This window comes from Pseudophryne corroboree, chromosome 7 (assembly GCF_028390025.1).
Source record: "Pseudophryne corroboree isolate aPseCor3 chromosome 7, aPseCor3.hap2, whole genome shotgun sequence".
Taxonomy (NCBI): Eukaryota; Metazoa; Chordata; class Amphibia; order Anura; family Myobatrachidae; genus Pseudophryne; species Pseudophryne corroboree.
The window spans coordinates 41595538-41615423 of record NC_086450.1 but is presented as its reverse complement, the minus strand read 5'-3'; the positions used below and the strand labels follow the sequence as shown (position 1 = coordinate 41615423).

The following is a 19886-nucleotide window of genomic DNA, read 5'->3' as shown; positions in this document are numbered from 1 at the left end:
GATGGGGTCTGAGTGTGTCCTGTCTCATACTGGAATCCACCAGACAGGAGTTCAAGAGAGTCAGTTGTTGGTCATAGAGATACAGACAGTCTACTATAGTGGACATTTGGACACAACCTTGTCTCCAACAGACCACACCAGTGGAGCCACAGCAAATGACCACAATTTCTGGCTGAGGAGGGAACCTTGCAGTACAAGGATTGTGTATTGTCATATTATGCCACTACAGTGGAAGATCTCAGGAGCTTTGTTGCCCACTTGATAAAGATTGGTGGCACTCCTTGTCACTCTAGGGAGCGCTGTTTTCTTTAGGTCAGTATTCTTTTGCCTTATACAGTAAGTGCTGATCATTTGAGCCCTGAAAGCTCCAAACTCTGAATTACTATTAATCTGTGGAGACCCTTGTTTTACATTTTCCTAAACTCTCGTCTAGTCAATAACCAATTGTTTATTTATTTTTTAGAATTATTGATTTTTAAACTAGTACATTAAGGACAGATGTGTTAAGCTTGGAGAAGTGATAAAGTGGAAGGTGATAACGCACCAGCCAATCAGCTCCTAACTGTCATTTTTCAAACCCAGCCTGTAACTTGACTTTAGGAGCTGATTGGCTGGTGCGTTTATCACTAATACATCTAACAATAGCAAAAGTTATCAAGTAAGTTGTGAAGAGAGCTGTAAAATGGATTTATTTTTAATTCCCTATTCAGACTTATGTATAAATTAAGCTAAGTAACTATGTGAGCACGCACACACATAAAGGGCGGGGGAGGGGGGGCGCTGCTACTCACACATAGAGGCCCCAGGGCCTGTACGGAAGACATGCCATCTTCTGAATGACTCAATATACCCTGGTGTAATGATTAATATTGTTCAGGTGGCTTACCTAAGGATCATTGAGCATGTTTTAAATATGCTTTGTCTCTGTTTCACCTCCAGAAGTCCTTGGCAAGCATTTTATGTTTCGGAGTTGTGCAATCTTTGATCTACTCTCTTTGTATTGCAAATGATTTGTGATACGTTTTCCTTAAGAAATAACTAATTTCCATAAGTATCTAAGAACTCTTAAGAACCTCTTAACATCTGCAAAGCAGAATCATAACGTATGGACCAGTCGTTGAGAAGCTGCATTTCAATATTTCTCTACATTGTAGGATTGCGTCAATATGCACATTATTTATGAATGATCACAGTAATGATCTTGCAAATTAAGTAAATAGAGGTAACATCAATTTAAGGTTGATTAGCTGCTAAGTACAGCCATGAATGCAGTTTATCCTTTCTTAATCTCTATAATAGCTCAGTGCCTTGTCTAATTTATAATTAAAAGCAGGTTTTATTTTCCCCTCTGGTTTGGTTCATCTTTCTATTAAGATATTCTTAGCCTTGGCGAACTTTGAGAAGAATGACGATGGGGAGGAGATGTCAGTCATTTACAAATGGAATCCCAAGAAAATAAAATTCCTCCCATATCAGAGTATAAGGACGTACAGTGCACGCGATTGGGAGGCGTTCCACATCGAAGGAGAGACGTTTTTGGCTGTTGCCAACCACAGAGAAGGTATTGCAACCCCTATGCTTATTCTACAGTAATAATAAATACCTCTTATGATCCTGTTTCTAAGGTCCCCATCATTTTAACTTCTACCTTGGTCCAAAGTGATATGTCTAGTTTAACTAATGTAGTGACACCGACTTACTAACCAAAATTAGAGGCAAATCCCATTTCACAGACGTTTTGCTTCTGGTACATGGTATGTAAATGGACGTACCACCTTTAAATAACAAAACAGGGAAGCTGAAGGTGCTGTGGAAATTTGTGGTATAATAGATATACAATGTCTAGGTGGACGGTCAATAGGTCTACAACATATGGTTGACATGACAACTGTCGACACAAGTTTTTAGTGGTTTTTCGTCCAAATTTTGTATATTCAATGTTATATGGCCACAGTAAGTACAAACGTGTCCCCTCGCTAACTCGTTTCGCTCACCGCGCTTCGGGCAAGGTTCGGCAAGTGTGAAATGTACAGGTCATTCATTATAGGCATTAGTTGTTCTACATCTGACAAACACATCACGGTAATATATAATTAAATGTTCTTCCGACTCTACAAGTACCGGTTGATTTGATTTTATGTCTTTTATTACAGGTAATAACCACAATATTAACAGTGTTATCTACAAGTGGAACTCAAGCAACATGCTATTTGAGGTCAACCAGACCATCCCTACCTCAGGCGCCTACGACTGGGAATTCTTCAGTATTGGACCTTATGCCTTTCTTGTTGTAGCGAATACATTTAACGGCACATCCACCAACATCCAGTCCCATATCTACATCTGGCTGGGGAGCGCCTTTAGGTCTTTTCAGTCTGTAACGGTAAGCACTTGTCCAACATTTCCTCCATTGTATAAGTTTGGTCCGTTTAGAAGTTCCAGTCTCTCATGCAGGTTTAAAGGCATCTCAATAATCAAGTGTTGTATATCTATTTTGCCTTAACCTTTAATATCGTGTTCTGTTCCAATTCACCTGTAGTATTGGTAAGAGGTGGCGAATGTAGGAACGGCAGATGTTGTAAGAGCTGCAGTAAAAAGCATAACGTTTAAAATAGTTTCCAGAAAACCGTTTCTGCTCAACATGTGCATTTAAAAATATAATATTCATTCATGGTTGGTGAGACACTGGAAGGGCCCGGGTACTGAGGGGGCATGGCCACTGGATGGGAGCAGCTACAACCTGGCATGATGTATATTTCTATTGTGTGCATGCATTAGGAGGGTGTGGCTGCATCATTTCAGGGTCATAATGAATTGTACCCGCCCGCCCCTTCCTTTTGGCACCCTTGCATGCAGTGCTATATAGACCTGAGAGAACTACTGTATAATCACCATTGTGAATAGAGATGTGCATATAGAGACGGACCCCGAAACCCCTCACCCCCTGCAAAACCACCGTCAAATATTTTGGTTCAGATCTTGATTTCATTTCAGTTTAAAATCAATTATAAAAATAAATCTATAATCATTGTTAAAAATCTATAAATAAAAACAACTAAAATCATGTAATTTTTGCAATCCAAAACCAGAAATTTGGATTTAAAACCTGATTTCTGAACCAGCACCCAGTTTGGATCCGAACCGGGTTTTGGTTCGGTTTGGATCCACAGAATCCAAACTGCACATCTCTAATCATGAAAAGAGACAAAAGAAACCTCATAAAATTCTAATTGCACAGATTAATTCAAATTTTGACAGAACCTCGAAAATTGCACAAAATTTCTGCAGAAAATTGCAGTTCACATGGCTTGGTTTTAAAACGTCAAGTTTCTTTGCAGAGTGAAAATGGCTGTGCACCCTTCTGCAGATATTTAAAAATGCGGACAAATGTTTAAAACCTTCTGATAATGACTGAAAATTAGGGACAGTTAACTTTAAATAACTTTTTTTTACAACACACGAAATGGAGTGGAGAGAGAAAACAGAAGGAAAGATGCACTAAAATAAATGTAAATATGTGTGTGTGTGAGAAAGATGAAGAAATATAACTGGTAACGATTGTGTTCTAGGTAGCGCTAGCATTGAAAGCTAATGGAACCTATTAGGTGCATAGGTTCTCAAACTCGGTACTACGAACCCCATGTATTCTCACAGAATCAAAAGTGAACTAATGAGTACCACCTGTGGATCTTTTAAAACGTGTCAGTGAGTAAAAAGTACACCTGTGCACCTGCTAGGTGACCTGGCAAATGTGACCTGTGTGGGTTCCTGAGGACCGAGTTTGAGAACCGCTGGTCTAGCCTGGACTATGCAGGAGCCTGTAAATACTTTTAAGGTTGTTAATCTATTTTCAGTGTAGTTTCTGTAGAATAGGTGCAAAAGGAGTAAATGTCAGCTTTCAATGTGATGGCACAAATGCATAGTTCCCCTTCCACTATTCTCCTGGGAAATGTCCTCATGCAGTGCTAGAGACTATTTGTTCCTCTGGTTAAATTGTTCTACCATTTGCTTCTGAGGGTAATTCACGGCTGTGTTTTATTCTTGTGAGTTAGCAGTCTGGAATGAGCTGAGTCACAGTGGAAACTGCAACGCTATAAAAATAGAGTGACTCCTATCGCCAGATATACCTGTGTAATCCTGTTCCCGGACATGTCCTCTGCACTTTAATAGGCAGCTAGACGGACAATCACTTCTTTATTACCATTTAATCATAGATTTCTTTATGATATTCAAAGTTTTTCTTGCAGAGACATAAATCTGTACATATTGCTGCCATATTTCCTAGAAGGCATTAATGTGGGGCACACTGGTTTGGATGATCACATCTATGGCAGAGATCCGTATTGGGGCTTACAATATTTAGAAATGTAGATAAAAGATATAATGTCCATGTATGTATAATTAAGGCAGATACTGAGTTTATAAAATAACAAAGGAAATGGTACTGCATACTTTAGCATTGTTTTATATTTATTTATTTATTTATTTATTTAAATAAACAGGTCATACCTTTGGTTGGTATATATACTAAGTAGCGCCAGTCATTGTGACAAATGTAACCAGTATGATATCCCCATTCCAAGGAGTTTTATACATTGCAATCCTTAAGGGGTATATTCAATTGATGTCGGATTCTTTCCGACGGAAAGAGTCTGACATCTCAGTATTCAATGAGCGGCCAAATTCTGTTGGAATTGGCCGTTCCCGACAATGCAACCCGACTTTTTCTAAAGTCGGATTCACATTGTTGGAAACGGGGCTAAAAGCTGTCGGATTTGCCCGGGTTTCCAAGAAAAACATTTGGATCCGCGGCTATTCCGCCGATCCACGTGTTTTCCGACAAGTCAGAATTCCCAACTTGTCGGAAAAACGGAGGGAGGATTGAATAGGTCGGAACACCTTCCGACCTAAAAAAAAACCCCGGAGACTGCTGTCTTTCCGACAAGACGGCAGTTTTTCTGACTACAATTGAATACACCCCTAAGTCTCCAACAGGCAACAATAGGTATTGTATTGTATGGTGGTCACTGTAATGTTCTCTGTATTATTGTGATCACTGTAATGTCCTCTGTATTATATGGCTGTCACTGATTTTCTCACTGATACTCTGCTATTATACTGCGGCCACTGACGTTTTGTGAATTTTATGATGGTCACTCTAATGTTCTCTGTATTAGATGGCATTCACAATGATGTTCTCTGTATTATGTGATACTAACAGTGATATTCTCTGTACTATGGGGGTCATTACGAGTTGATCGCAGCAGCAAATTTGTTAGCAGTTATGTAAAACCATGTGCACTGCGGGGGAGGGGGGGGGGCAGATATAACATGTGCAGAGAGAGTTAGATTTGGGTGGGGTGTGTTCAAACTGAAATCTAAATTGCAGTGTAAAAATAAAGCAGCCAGTATTTACCCTGCACAGAAACAATATAACCCACCCAAATCTAATTCTCTCTGCAAATGTTATATCTGCCACACCTGCAGTGCACATAGGGGGTAATTCCAAGTTGATCGCAGCAGGTAATTTTTTAGCAGTTGGGCAAAACCATGTGCACTGCAGGGGGGGCAGATGTAACATGTGCAGAGAGAGTTAGATTTGGGTGGGTTATTTTGTTTCTGTGCAGGGTAAATACTGGCTGCTTTATTTTTACACTGCAAATTAGATTGCAGATTGAACTCACCACACCCAAATCTATCTCTCTCTGCACATGTTATATCTGCCTCCCCTGCAGTGCACATGGTTTTGCCCAACTGCTAACAAAATTCCTGCTGCGATCAACTTGGAATTACCCCCATGGTGTTGCCCAACTGCAATTTTTTTTTCAATGTTGATATCTTTGTTCCTGCAAGCCAACGGTGACTATCATAGGGTGGGGGTTACAAGCCTACTCTTTGCACCAGGTAACAGGAAGCCTAGCTTCACCACTGATAGAAGGCATTCAGTGATCAGAAAAAATTGACGTCACATTCACACATGTAATATAAACATTTTAGGTGCAATTTCTAGGATCAAAATGTTATCAGTGGTATTTTGTATAACTCTTGTAGTGAAAATGATAAATTAATATATATTTGTGGCAAACACAACATTGCTATCAAAAATATCATGGCTTGTGTAAAGTCTGCTACCTCATCGCATACAGCCATAGGGCTGTAACACACTGGTCGGTTTCTCCCGGATGGCAAAAAGCCGGACAAACTTTGTCCGGCTTTTTGCCATCCGGGAGAAACCGGCAGAGTCTGTCACACAGGACGGCTTTGAGTCGTGTGTGATGCTGTGCGCATGTGCAGCATCAGACACGGCTTGAGAAAAAACCGTTGTGTGTGAAAGCTCCCCTTCACACACACGGTTTACTGGCTGCAAAGATGGCCCGGCGCCGGCCCGGCAGCCGGACCTTCCAGTGGATAGTTCCGGCTGCAACCCGGCAGCCGGGCCGGGACCGTGCCGTGTATAAGGACACATTGCGCTGCATGTGTCTTTACAGCACGGCAGCGGTTTAAAGCCGCCCGGGTATTTGCCGGGCGGCGCCATCCGCCTCGTGTGTTTTAGCCCATCAAGTTCCATGGTGCTGAAAAGTTTGTAAAAGCGTCCGAATTTTTTGAGTTTCTACATAAATTTTAACCTTAAATGTTGTCAGATCTTCATCTGACTCATAAAAATAGATAAATAGATACACTGAAGGATTTACTTTTTCATTAATTTATTGTTCAAAATCATTCAACATTAAATTTCTTTATTGGGAAACATATGTGAACCTATAGGATTACCACTTCAGTGTGTGATAGGCATGACAATCTATGAGATGACAATCAGGTGTGAATTTGGGTGACCCAGCCCTATTTAAATAAAAACATAAACAGGAGTCTTCACTGCCATAATCTGGTCTTCACCACACAGGTTTGTAGGCATATGCCTTGAGTCGATCAAAAGAGATTTCCCTGAGAGCCTCTGAAAATATAGTTGATGCTCAACAGACTGCAAAATGTCACAAACGATTTCTAAAGACTTGGGCCCTCATTCAGAGTTGATCACTAGCTGCCGTTGTTCGCTGCGTAGCAATCATTTAAAAAAAAACTGCAAATCTGCGCATGCTTATGCACCGCAATGCGCGCGCACGGCGTACGGGTACAAAGAGCATCGTGGTTTTGTACAGGTTCTAGCGACGCTTTTAGTCGCACTGGCGGACACAAGGAGATTGACAAGAAGTGGGAGTTTCTGGGTGTCAACTGACCGTTTTCTGGGAGTGTTTGGAAAAACGCAGGCATGGCCGGGCGTTTGCTGGGCGGGTGTCTGACGTCATTACCGTGTCATTCGTCGCAGTAATCATCGCACAGAATAAGTTACTACAGGGCTGCTCTTGTTTTGCACAAAATGTGTTTGCAGGCGCTCTGCAGCACAGGCGTTCACACTCCTGTAAAGCGAAAATACACTCCCCCGTGGGCGGCGACTACTATGCGTTTGCACGGCTGCTAAAATTAGCTAACAAGCGATCAACTCGGAATGAGGGCCTTTGACCTATACCAATTTACACAACTATTACTCTCTCTTGGTCATAAACAAAAATCACACCAAGAGCAAGGCATATAATAATTTGGGAGTTTATTAAAGGAACACCAAAGGACCTGCAGGCTTCCGTGCAGTTGTTAATGTCACTGTCTTGAGTCCACCAGCAAGGAGGAAGCCCCTACTCTCCAAGAAGAACATTGCAATCCATTTAAAGTTTCCTACAGGCCACCTGGGTGAGCCAGAAGATCACTGGAAGAATGTTCTGTGGATGGATGAGTCCACCGTTTTGGCTTAAGTTATTTTCTGCTGCGGGGTACACTGGGCTCCACAAGGATTGGACAGTGGGGTGTAGAGTAGGATCTTGATCCGAGGCACCAACAGGCTCAAAGCTTTGACTGTTCCCAGAATGCACAGCGCCGCCTCCTATATCACCCCGCCTCCCAGCACAGGAGCTCAGTTTTGTAAGTTGGTGCTGCAGTAAGCAGGCACTGAACAGAGGGGCTGCTCCAAGCAGCCCTAAGAAAAGCTTTTTATGAGGTAAAAAGTGAAGACTTCAAGGGCAGCAACGGTGGTAAATGTCTTGTGACATTCACTGCTGCAGCTCCAGCTCTCCCCAGCAGCGCTGTACACTCCCGAGCCCTGGTTGCCAGGTACCTACAGCGGAGGCTTCGGTTTTCTTCACGTTAGACACACACGGCTGGGGCTCTCCAGGATCGCGTGGCCGCGCTTCGGGAGGTGGTAAGTGGGTCCCGCTTGCGGGACCCGGTCTTTATCGCGATCGGCGCGGTCAGTGGGAGGCGGGCTGCGCGCGCTGCCGGTGGACACTGTGGCAGTACAAGGCGATCCCACTAGATCACCAGGGCATGGGCGCAGGTCAGGTTTTCTCTCTAAACCAATTCTTATATCGCCCACAGTACCCGGTGGTTTTGCCAGCAGAGGGGATAAGGCTTAGACCTGAAGCCCCTCCCCCAGCCCCAGGGCGCCATTTCTAGCAAGTGTTCCCGCCCTGGAGCTGCATATCTGTCTTTTCCTCACTCCCTGTCAGTGTCTGCGGCGCCAGCTCACTGTTCCTGGGACTGCTTGGGCAAATCATCCCATGTAAAGCCGCCTGGTTGTCAGCGCTGTGCCTTTACATGACACTTAAGTATTCTACCTGCCTTTTTAGACAGTGATAGTTAAGAAAGAGTGCACTTAGTCAGGGTTTTATAGTACAATTACCCTGTGATATACATCCAGTTCTTACTGTGTACTGTTATATCTATTGTTATATAGCTGTGTAAGCTAGTCCAGTGCAGTATTATTGTCAGTAATAACCTCTGCATTGTACAAACTGTGACTTTCTGTGTGTGCATTTGATAGCTGAGTGGTGTCCATTTCGTGTCTTTCACTCAACTTGCTATCCCTATATTCCATAACCTGAGGGGGCTTGGTGCGTCAGGTGTTATCTAATATAGAATTTTCACAAAGATATACTGTATTACGTATTTTTCTCTGTGATTTAGTCACCATATCTCTTCTTTATCTCTGCTAGTGCTGACTACACTGCACAGGGGTTTGGGTTTAGAGGTATAGTGCTGCTGATAATTGTACTGTGTTAACCTCATACTGTAAGTTATATCATGTCTGCTTCTGAGGGTAACGGTTCTGGGGCTGAACACACTGCCGGTGTTGCTGACGCCACAGAGCCATATGAGGAGAATATAGCAGCTGTGGGATCTGGTTCTGGGGGCTCCTTGCCCCCCAGTGGCACTGTGGCAACGGAGGCACATACTGACCCACTGTGGGCCGCTTTTTCCACGCTTCTGCATACGCTAGTTCATAAACTAACTCCCCCTATGGGACCCCCAATGCCGGTACAACCGTATGTGGTCCCTGCAGCTAACCTGCCGTGGGCGGACGATTTATCTGCTCAATTAAAGAAGTTGAACCAGTCCTTGACTACTAAAAAGTCTGACCAACGCTCGCCTAAGTCCAAGAGGTCCTCTAAGTGAGCGCTTATCTCCTCACAATCCACTGCTGTCACTGACACCTCGTCTGATGAAGACGGCACATATACTGACCCCTCAGGTTCTGACTCAGATACGGCTGATTGGGAGGGTAGTTCACATGTGGATGTTCCTGATCTTTTGGAGGCTATTAACTTAATTCTGCAGATTACGGATGATCACGAGCCATCCATCCCTCCTAAGAAACCAGATAGGTTCAAGCGTCAGAAGGTGGTTAAGCAAGTTTTACCTCACTCTGACCACCTAGGTACGAAGTTTGTGCCTCAAAAGAAGATGCTGGCTCGCTATTCCCTCGCGCCAGAGCTGTCTAAAAATTGGGAAATGCCTCCTCCAGTGGACTCACATGTGGCTATGATGGTGGTTTCCTCAGCTCTACCCGTCACTACCGTCACGTCTCTAAAAGAGCCTATGGATAAACGTGTGGAGGGTTGTCTGAAAGCGATTTACACCCTCACGGGTGCTGCACAAAGGCCCACTATTGCAGCTACATGGGCTGCAGAGGCTATTGAAGCATGGGCCTTGGAGTTAGAAGCTGAAATCTCTTCTAAAGTTCTGACCATGCTAGACAATGCTTGTCATATATTGTCACAGCTTCTCGATATATTAAAGAGGCGGTTTCTGATGCCGGTATCCTAGCAGCCAAGGCCTCTACTACGTTAGTCCTGGCTCGCCGGATATTGTGGCTGAGATCCTGGTCTGTGGATCTGGACTCTAGAAAAACCCTGGAGGTACTCCCTTTCGAGGGAGATATTCTGTTTGGGGAGTACTTAAATAAGATTGTGGCTGACTTGGCTGCTGCCAAAACTGCCTGTCTGCCTAATACCACTCCTTCTGTGTCGAAGGCTAAAGGTACGTCCTTTCGCCCCTTTCGTCCTTCAGGTAAAGCAAAAGGTCAGGCGTACCATAAGCAGGCCCGCACTTCCAAGCCTGGTAAGTTGAAGCCCAAAAGAGCCTGGGCTGCCCGTCATCCAGCTGCCAAGACCGATAAGCCTTGCGCATGACGGGGCGGGTCTCCCCCTGGGGGATCCCAGGGTGGGAGGCCGGCTTCTAGGGTATACCCAGGAATGGTTGAAGACCACTTCAGATGCCTGGGTACGGGAAGTCGTCACTCGAGGTTACGCCATAGCCTTCAAAAACAGACCCCCTCATCGATTTTGCCAGACAGACGTCCCTTTGGACCAGACAAAGGCAAAAACTTTACACTCGGTGGTACAGACCCTCCTGGATACAGGAGTCGTCGTACAGGTGCCTCTTGCTCAGAGGGGCCGGGGGTACTATTCTCCGCTGTTTCTAGTCCCGAAACCGAATGGGTCCTCCCGGCCCATTCTCAACCTCAAGGCATTGAACAAGTTTGTGAAGGTTTCCAAGTTCCGTATGGAAACCCTTCGCTCTATAGTTCTGGCCTTGGAATTTGGGGACTACTTGGTCTCCCTGGACATACAGGATGCTTACCTGCATATTCCTATAGCAGTGTCACATCAACAATACCTGAGGTCCGCTATTGGCAACCTACATTACCAGTTTCGGGCATTACCTTTTGGTTTGACAACGGCTCCGCAAGTCTTCACCAAAGTTATGGCGGTGATGACGGTGGTACTCCGCCGTCAAGGGGTCAGGATACTGCCGTATCTGGATGACTTGTTAATCCTGGCAAATTCCCCAGATCTTCTCCTGCGTCATCTGGATATGACGGTCCGGTTTCTACAAGCCCACGGGTGGCTCATCAATTGGATGAAATCCTCCCTGGTCCCTGCTCAGAGCATGGTGCACCTGGGAGCGTTGTTGGACACTCACAACCAGAGGTTGTTCTTGTCTCAGGAGAAAGTCCTGAAGATTCAGGACAGGATTCGTTGCTTCCTTTCTCGTCCGCAAGTGTCGATACATTCGGCAATGCAGGTGCTGGGCCTAATGGTATTAGCATTCGACATGGTGGAGTATGCTCAATTCCATTCTCGCCCCCTCCAGAGGCTGATTCTTGCCAAGTGGGACGGCCTGCCTCACCGGATCAAATCTCAAATTATCTTCTTGACTCCGGAGGTCTGCCTGTCGCTACACTGGTGGCTCCGGGACCAACAATTGTGCAGGGGTCGTCCCTTCTGGATATCCAACTGGGTCCTGTTGACGACAGATGCCAGTCTAAGAGGTTGGGGCGCGGTGCTGGAGCAACACTCCCTTCAGGGTCGGTGGACCAAGGAGGAATCTCTCCTCTCGATCAACATTCTGGAATTGCGGGCGGTCTTCAATGCGTTGAACCTGGCCCAGCATTTAATTCAGAACCGTCCTGTTCAAGTACAGTCGGACAACACCACCACAGTGGCTTACATAAATCAAGGCGGCACTCAAAGCCGTTTGACAATGAAGGAAGTCTCACGGATTCTACGTAGGGCGGAACGCCATCTACCGGCTATATCGGCAATATTCATTCCAGGAGTCCTGAATTGGGAAGCAGACTTTCTCAGTCGTCAGGACGTGCATGCCGGCAAGTGGGGCCTCCATCCAGAAGTTTTTCAACTCCTCGTGGAAAAGTGGTGTCTTCCAGACGTGGATCTGATGGCGTCTCGACACAATCACAAGGTTCCGGTCTTCAGAGCAAGGACAAGGGATCCTCAAGCAGCATTCGTGGATGCGCTGGCGGTACCGTGGAGGTTTCTGCTGCCGTATGTGTTCCCTCCGGTGTCACTCCTGCCCAGGGTAATTCGGAAGTTCAAGCAAGAAAAAGGAAATCTGCTTCTCATAGCTTTAGCGTGGCCCAGACGGCACTGGTTCTCAGACCTGCAGGGCCTATCGTCAGAGCGTCCAATTCTACTTCCACAACGCCTAGACCTCCTCGTTCAGGGCCCCTGTGTCTACCAGGACCTAGCCCGGCTGTCTTTGACGGCGTGGCTCTTGAAGCTTCCGTCTTAAGGGCTAAGGGTTTTTCTGAAGAGGTCATTAAAACTATGTTGCGGGCCCGGAAACCGGCTTCTGCTCGGATTTATCATAGGGTCTGGCATTCCTACTTTGTTTGGTGCGCATCTATCAATTATGACGTTTCCGAGTTTAGCTCAGCCAAGCTTTTGTGCAGCAAGGCCTAGTGTTGGGCCTGCGTCTGGCCTCCCTAAAGGTTCATATTTCTGCATTGTCGGTGTGGTTTCAGAGACAAATTGCGACTTTGCCTGATGTTCATACTTTCACTAAGGGTGTGTTGCGTATCCAACTTCCCTATGTCCCGCCTGTGGCTCCTTGGGATTTGTCGGTGGTTTTGAAGGCGTTGCAGGAGCCTCCGTTTGAACCCCTTGGTTCAGCTGACCTTAAGTGGCTTTCCCTTAAGGTGGTGTTCTTGCTGGCTATTGCCTCTGCTAGAAGAGTGTCGGATCTGGGTGCTTTGTCTTGTAGTTCCCCATATCTGATTTTTCACCGTGATCGGGCGGTTCTTAGGACTCGTCCCGGATATTTACCTAAGGTGGTTTCTTCGTTTCACCTTAATCAGGAGATTGTGGTTCCGGCCTTTGTCTCTCCTGATTTGTCTCCCAAAGAGCGGTCTTTGGATGTGGTACGGGCTCTCCGTATCTATGTGAAGAGAACTGCTTCTATCCGAAAATCTGATTCTCTCTTTGTTTTCTTTGGATTTCACAAACGTGGCTGGCCTGCTCACAAGCAGACCCTGACCAGATGGATTAGAATGGTGATTGCACATGCTTATGTGAAGGCTGGTCTCTCTGCTCCTGTTCACATTAAGGCCCATTCTACTCGGTCTGTTGGACCTTCTTGGGCGGCCCAACGTGGTGCGACCCTTGAACAGTTGTGCAAGGCGGCTACGTCGTCTTCCGGGAACACGTTCATAAGGTTCTATGCCTTCGATACTGCCGCTTCCCAGGATGCTTCCTTTGGACGCCGGGCTCTTGTGCTCGCTACAGTGCGTCCCCTCCCATAAGGAACTGCTTTAGGACATCCCCATTGTCCAATACTTGTGGAGCCCAGTGTACCCCGCAGCAGAAAACGAGTTTTATGGTAAGAACTTACCTTTGTTAAAACTCTTTCTGCGAGGTACACTGGGCTCCACAAGGCGCCCACCCTGACGCACTTAGCTTCTTTGGGCTGGTATGGCATTAGCCGCTGACACTTCTCTTGTCGTGAGAGTGTGGTGTATGTGGCTACTAACTGTTGTCGTCTCTTTTCCTGCTACTGCATTGGGCTGGTTAACTAAAAACTGAGCTCCTGTGCTGGGAGGCGGGGTGATATAGGAGGCGGCGCTGTGCATTCTGGGAACAGTCAAAGCTTTGAGCCTGTTGGTGCCTCGGCTCAAGATCCTACTCTACACCCCATTGTCCAATCCTTGTGGAGCCCAGTGTACCTCGCAGAAAGAGTTTTAACAAAGTTAAGTTCTTACCATAAAACTCGTTTTTTTCTGTCATAAAACTGATTGATAGTTCTATGAATTCTGGTTTGTAGCAGCAGATTTTACAGGAGAATGTCAAGGTATCTGTCCCTGAACAGACACTCGACAAAAGGTGGGTATTGCAGCAAGACGGCGACCATAAATGCACAAATCAGTCTACAAAGTAATGCTTGAAACAGAAGAAGTATCACATTTTTTAATGGCCGAGTCAAAGTCCAGAGCTTAATCCACAGGTTCTCAAACTCGGTCCTCAGGACCCCACACAGTGCATGTTTTGAAGGTCTCCGTACAGAATCACAAGTGGAATAATTTGCTACACCTGTGGACATTTTAAAATGTGTCAGTGAGTAATGAATACACCTGTGCACTTGCTAGGTTACCTGCAAAACATGCACTGTGTGGGGTCCTGAGGACCGAGTTTGAGAACCACTGGCTTAATCCAATCATAATGTTGTAGCAGGACCTGAAGCAGGACATTCGTGTACGAAAGCCCACCAACATCATTGTCCTTGTGTCCTCAGTGTTGAATGATTCTAAAGGGATATGATGAGGTACCTTGGTCAGCAGTTTGCCCCGCTTGGGCTGGCCGCACGTGGTTGATTGATGTAAGCACCAGGCAATACGGCCAGTGTCCAGTTTCAACACAGTTTTAATTGGGCATGACAGGGCTATCTGAGACCTATAGTACATCAGTTAAAAAGAAAATTTTTATTTTACCAATATACTGTATATCATCCCCTCACCAACCACCCAAGGGGTGTAGGGTATGATCCTTGTGCTGCAACTAAGCGACAACATTTTTTGGAGGGCATCACTTCCCCGGTATTTCAATGTAAAGTCCTGTCTCAGGCTGGTTTGCACTGTGGTGCCACCAGCCCTGGCTGATAATGCCTAGAGATCTTAATGAAATTTTAAGAGGAATTCATGCTCTTTGTCCTTCTGATCTTCCTTTTGAGGGGGACCCAAAGCTGTTTTTCTTTTAGTTTTTTCTAACAACATGCTGAACCTGGATATCATAACCAACTTCCAAATCACTGGCTATTACTTCCTGTATCCTGGAGGCCAAGGTTGCTGTAATCGTGAATCGTGACTTTGCTGAAAAATTGTGACTGTTACATTCACCAAAGGCACTTTTTGATTTCTATCTGAACAAAAATAAACATGACTTAAATAATAATGATATATAGGGGGTCATTCAGACCTGATCGCACGCTAGGTTATATCGCTGTGCTGCGATCAGGTCAGAACTGCACATGCGTATGCACCACAATGCGCAGGCGCGTCGCACAGGTACAAAGCGGATCGTTGCTGTGCGATGGGTTTAAGGAAGAATCCATTCACACAGCCGATCGCAAGGAGACTGACAGTAAGAAGGCATTTGTGGGTGTCAACTGACCGTTTTCTGGGAGTGGTTGGAAAAACGCAGGCGTGTTCAAGCGTTTGCAGGGCGGGTGTCTGAAGTCAATTCCAGGACCGGACAGGCTGAAGTGATCGCAAGGGCTGAGTAAGTTCTGGGCTACTCAGAAACTGCACAAATATTTTTTTGTACCGCCCGGCTGCACACTTGCAAAGCAAAAATACACTCCCCTATGGGCAAAAAACCCCTAGCGAGCGATCAGGTCTGAATTAGGCCCATTGTCTGATAATCAGAAAATAAACTGACAATTAAAATCTGGTTTCTGGTCATCTAATAGCATCAGCCTTGTTCAACGTCACCTTTAAGTCAACTTAATAAACATGATTGCAAATATGAAGAAACAGTCAAGCGAGTTCTTTAGGCGCAAAGCTGCCTGTACACTTCTAATGTCAAAATAAATGTCACCACATTTATATTATAGAACACAAATATACACAAAAAGTAGACACTAAACTGTGTCCTAGGCGCTTAAAAGATGATTAAACCATAAATAGTGTATACAATACGTTCCTTTTAGGGAAAGATGACCTCGGAGTTGGTTCACTCAATGAGGAAGAATCGTAATTTCATCCAGTTATATTATGTCGTAGTTATTCGTACATGTAGAATAAAAAATAATAACATGCAATGTGTAATATTGTTTATAGTCCAATGTTAACATAAATTGTAGGCAAATGGTATATTTTGTAGATAGTAGTGATCTTGTAATGTCTTGCGTACCCCACTCACACTGAAATAGGTGTTAGTGTGCCCATAAAGGTATCTTTTACACAGTGGTGTTCACAGCTTCCAGGTAACCAGACATCAGATTATAATAGATTTAATCATACACAGGCATACCCAGAACTCACACAGAGGATGTAGAGGGCACTCCTTAAGAGGTATCTTTATACTTAATATTCTTCATATAAATGAGGCGTACCCCAACTCACACTGGAACTGAATATTCTGCTCCTATCAAGGTATCTTTATTCAATGGTGGTGCTTCTGACAGACTTTATGGTTTGATTCAGTAGCTCACAAATATGCAAAAAAGAAACAATAGCGAACAATGTGTAGTGTTGTTTGGGCAATTCAAAGTGCACAAATTATAGGGCACTGATACTTTGGTGAATAATAGTGGATAACTGATGTCTCGCGTACCCCACTCACACCAAAAATAGGTGGTAATGTGCCCGTGAAGGTGTCTTTTATACGATAACTCTCACAGCTCATAGACTGAAGTATGACCAAAATATATTGATTCACACAGGCGTACCCGAACTCACACGGGATATATATCAGACACTCCTATAGAGGTATCTTTACACCATGCTTCTTAGATATAGGCGTACCCAGACTCATGTTGGAATAGCATAGTTGAATCCTATCATGGTATCTTTCGGACTAAAATGGTTATTCTATCCGGTCTTTAAAGATTTCATCAGTCAGTGCGTAGTGGTAAAAGGAATCTGATAAAGTCTAATGTTCACTGTTGACAATGTGTGTATTTTTCCAAAAAATCAGGTAATAGCATTCATAGAACAAAAAGTTTTTTAATCCATTCCAGAGAAAGTTTAAAATTTGGCAATAAATTTAAAAAGTACATAAAAAGTGCATAAAAAATCTGAGCAACATGAAAAAAATTTCTCTATGAAGAAAAAATTCTGGCAAAAAATGAATGTGGAATATAGCTACTCACAGTCCAGATAATGTCGACGCGTTTCGGTCAGTGGACCTTTGTCAAGACACATCACTGACCGAAACGCGTCGTATTCCAACGCGAGTCTGGGTACGCCTATATCTAAGAAGCATGGTGTAAAGATACCTCTATAGGAGTGTCTGATATATATCCCATGTGAGTTCGGGTACGCCTGTGTGAATCAATATATTTCGGTCATACTTCAGTCTATGAGCTGTGAGAGTTATCGTATAAAAGACACCTTCACGGGCACATTACCACCTATTTTTGGTGTGAGTGGGGTACGCGAGACATCAGTTATCCACTATTATTCACCAAAGTATCAGTGCCCTATAATTTGTGCACTTTGAATTGCCCAAACAACACTACACATTGTTCGCTATTGTTTCTTTTTTGCATATTTGTGAGCTACTGAATCAAACCATAAAGTCTGTCAGAAGCACCACCATTGAATAAAGATACCTTGATAGGAGCAGAATATTCAGTTCCAGTGTGAGTTGGGGTACGCCTCATTTATATGAAGAATATTAAGTATAAAGATACCTCTTAAGGAGTGCCCTCTACATCCTCTGTGTGAGTTCTGGGTATGCCTGTGTATGATTGAATCTATTATAATCTGATGTCTGGTTACCTGGAAGCTGTGAACACCACTGTGTAAAAGATACCTTTATGGGCACACTAACACCTATTTCAGTGTGAGTGGGGTACGCAAGACATTACAAGATCACTACTATCTACAAAATATACCATTTGCCTACAATTTATGTTAACATTGGACTGTAAACAATATTACACATTGCATGTTATTATTTTTTATTCTACATGTACGAATAACTACGACATAATATAACTGGATGAAATTACGATTCTTCCTCATTGAGTGAACCAACTCCGAGGTCATCTTTCCCTAAAAGGAACGTATTGTATACATTATTTATGGTTTAATCATCTTTTAAGCGCCTAGGACACAGTTTAGTGTCTACTTTTTGTGTAACCTTAATAAACATGATTAATGCTGTTTATATTAAATAAAATGTAAGTAAACGTTGTCCTTCGGAGTCACATTTAGAGTCCTCTTCTTTCCACTAATGCAAGCTAAGTCCAGTCTAAGGGGGCTGTTTAGAAATTGACGCAGTGTCCTGATAACTCACAAATGGGCATGTGCCATGGATGCAGTGTGCATGTGCGACCAATCATTATGCGATGGTATCCTGGAAGGATGCCCAGGGGTAGCGACGCGGCATTGGGCGGAGTGGACCAGGAAACGCAGGCATGTCATAGCTGTTTTCGGGGCCAGCCGATGACGTACCCTGCGTTTCCTGAGGTCGGAAACATGGCAGCAGTGCATCTGCCTGCGCAGCCAGGCTGTGTAGGCAGGGCTCAACCTCTATTTGAGGTTTTTGCAAAGCAATTGAATTGAGGCCTTGCCTTGTGCTGGGCGTCCCTCAGCATGCAATTTTAGTGGTCGCAGTTTTTGCTAAAATAGCAATAACTGCAACCGACTGTGAATAATCCCCTAAATCTGAGTGTGGAGCTGTTTCCGCTAGCTATAAGAGGGATACCAATCATTATAATACTTTGTTCCCCTTTAAAGTTTTGTTTAAAATAATGGGTATGTCTCACACAATTGTCAACAGCTTTGAAAGTAAAATGGGGGTCATTCCGAGTTGCTCGCTCGTTGCTGATTTTCGCTATGCTGCGATTTGTTGCTAATTGCGCATGCGCAAGGCACGCAGGGCGCATGCGCTTAGTTATTTAACTAAAAACTTAGCAGTTTTGCTGTGGATCCTGCGGCATTTTTCAGTCGCACTGCTGATCGGTGAGTGATTGACAGGAAGTGGGTGTTTCTGGGTGGTAACTGAGCGTTTTCCGGGAGTGTGCTAAAAAAAACGCAGGCGTGTCAGGTAAAAACGCGGGAGTGTCTGGAGAAACGGGGGAGTGGCTGGCCGAACGCAGGGCGTGTTTGTGATGTCAAACCAGGAACTAAACGGACTGAGCTGATCGCAATCTGTGAGTAGGTCTGGAGCTACTCAGAAACTGCAAAGAATTATTTATTAGCAGTTCTGCTAATCTTTCGTTCGCTATTCTGCTAAGATAAGATACACTCCCAGAGGGCGGCGCCCTAGCGTGTGCAATGCTGCTAAAAGCAGCTAGCGAGCGAACAACTCGGAATGAGGGCCACTATGTTTAATGTGGCTAACTCCTTTGATCTTATTTGAAATGGTAGTAATCATCTTCCTCCAGTAGGTGGCAGTTGAAGAGTATGTGGATTTGTTATTTATTACCCAGGCAATCTTGTGATTTAAAAAGGCCTGCACATTTTCGTTGGGAATTCAATTAAGGGCAAATCCTTTACACCGGCTGAATTAGCGCTACAATAGCTGCGTAGAATGGCAGCCCTATCTTGCACAAATGTGTTCACTGCCCAATAAGGTAGCGAGCACATTTGTGCAAATCTGTCATTCGACTGGCTGGGCGAAGGGTGCAAGACGGGCTGCGGTTGTCGGCATTTAAGCACCACGTAAGTAAAAAAAAAAATCATACTCACCTACCCAGGGATCAGTGATGCGGTGAGTGCTGCCAGTCATCGGTGCTCCCTGCTGCTCCTGTGACCTGTGTATCTGCCAAATACTCCATGGCTTTTAAAGGTACACTAGTCACCTGACACTGGCTGATAAATTACTAAAGAACAGCTGACTCAGGTTTAAGATAATTGGGCTTGCATAGGGGTGCATGAACAAAGCTTGTGGCCACAGTTAATATGAGTTAACCAAAGATTAACCCTACAATATACCAACAAAAGTAAAACCACAGCACTCACCACCCCAGAAGCGGGGTGCAGTGTCTGCACTCACCACTCATAGGGTGGAGTGCATGTAGCCCATGGCCACCTA

The 19886-nt window shown here is 44.5% G+C and overlaps 1 protein-coding gene across 1 annotated transcript in view; it reads left to right on the top strand.

The window, feature by feature from the left end:
- The window catches only part of TSPEAR (thrombospondin type laminin G domain and EAR repeats), a 183964-nt gene that overhangs the window by 135786 nt on the left and 28292 nt on the right, over positions 1-19886 (top strand). The window contains exons 8-9 of the mRNA XM_063932241.1: positions 1375-1561; positions 2154-2383. Of these exons, the coding sequence (XP_063788311.1) occupies positions 1375-1561; positions 2154-2383 (417 nt within the window). The remainder of the gene's footprint in view (positions 1-1374; positions 1562-2153; positions 2384-19886) is intronic.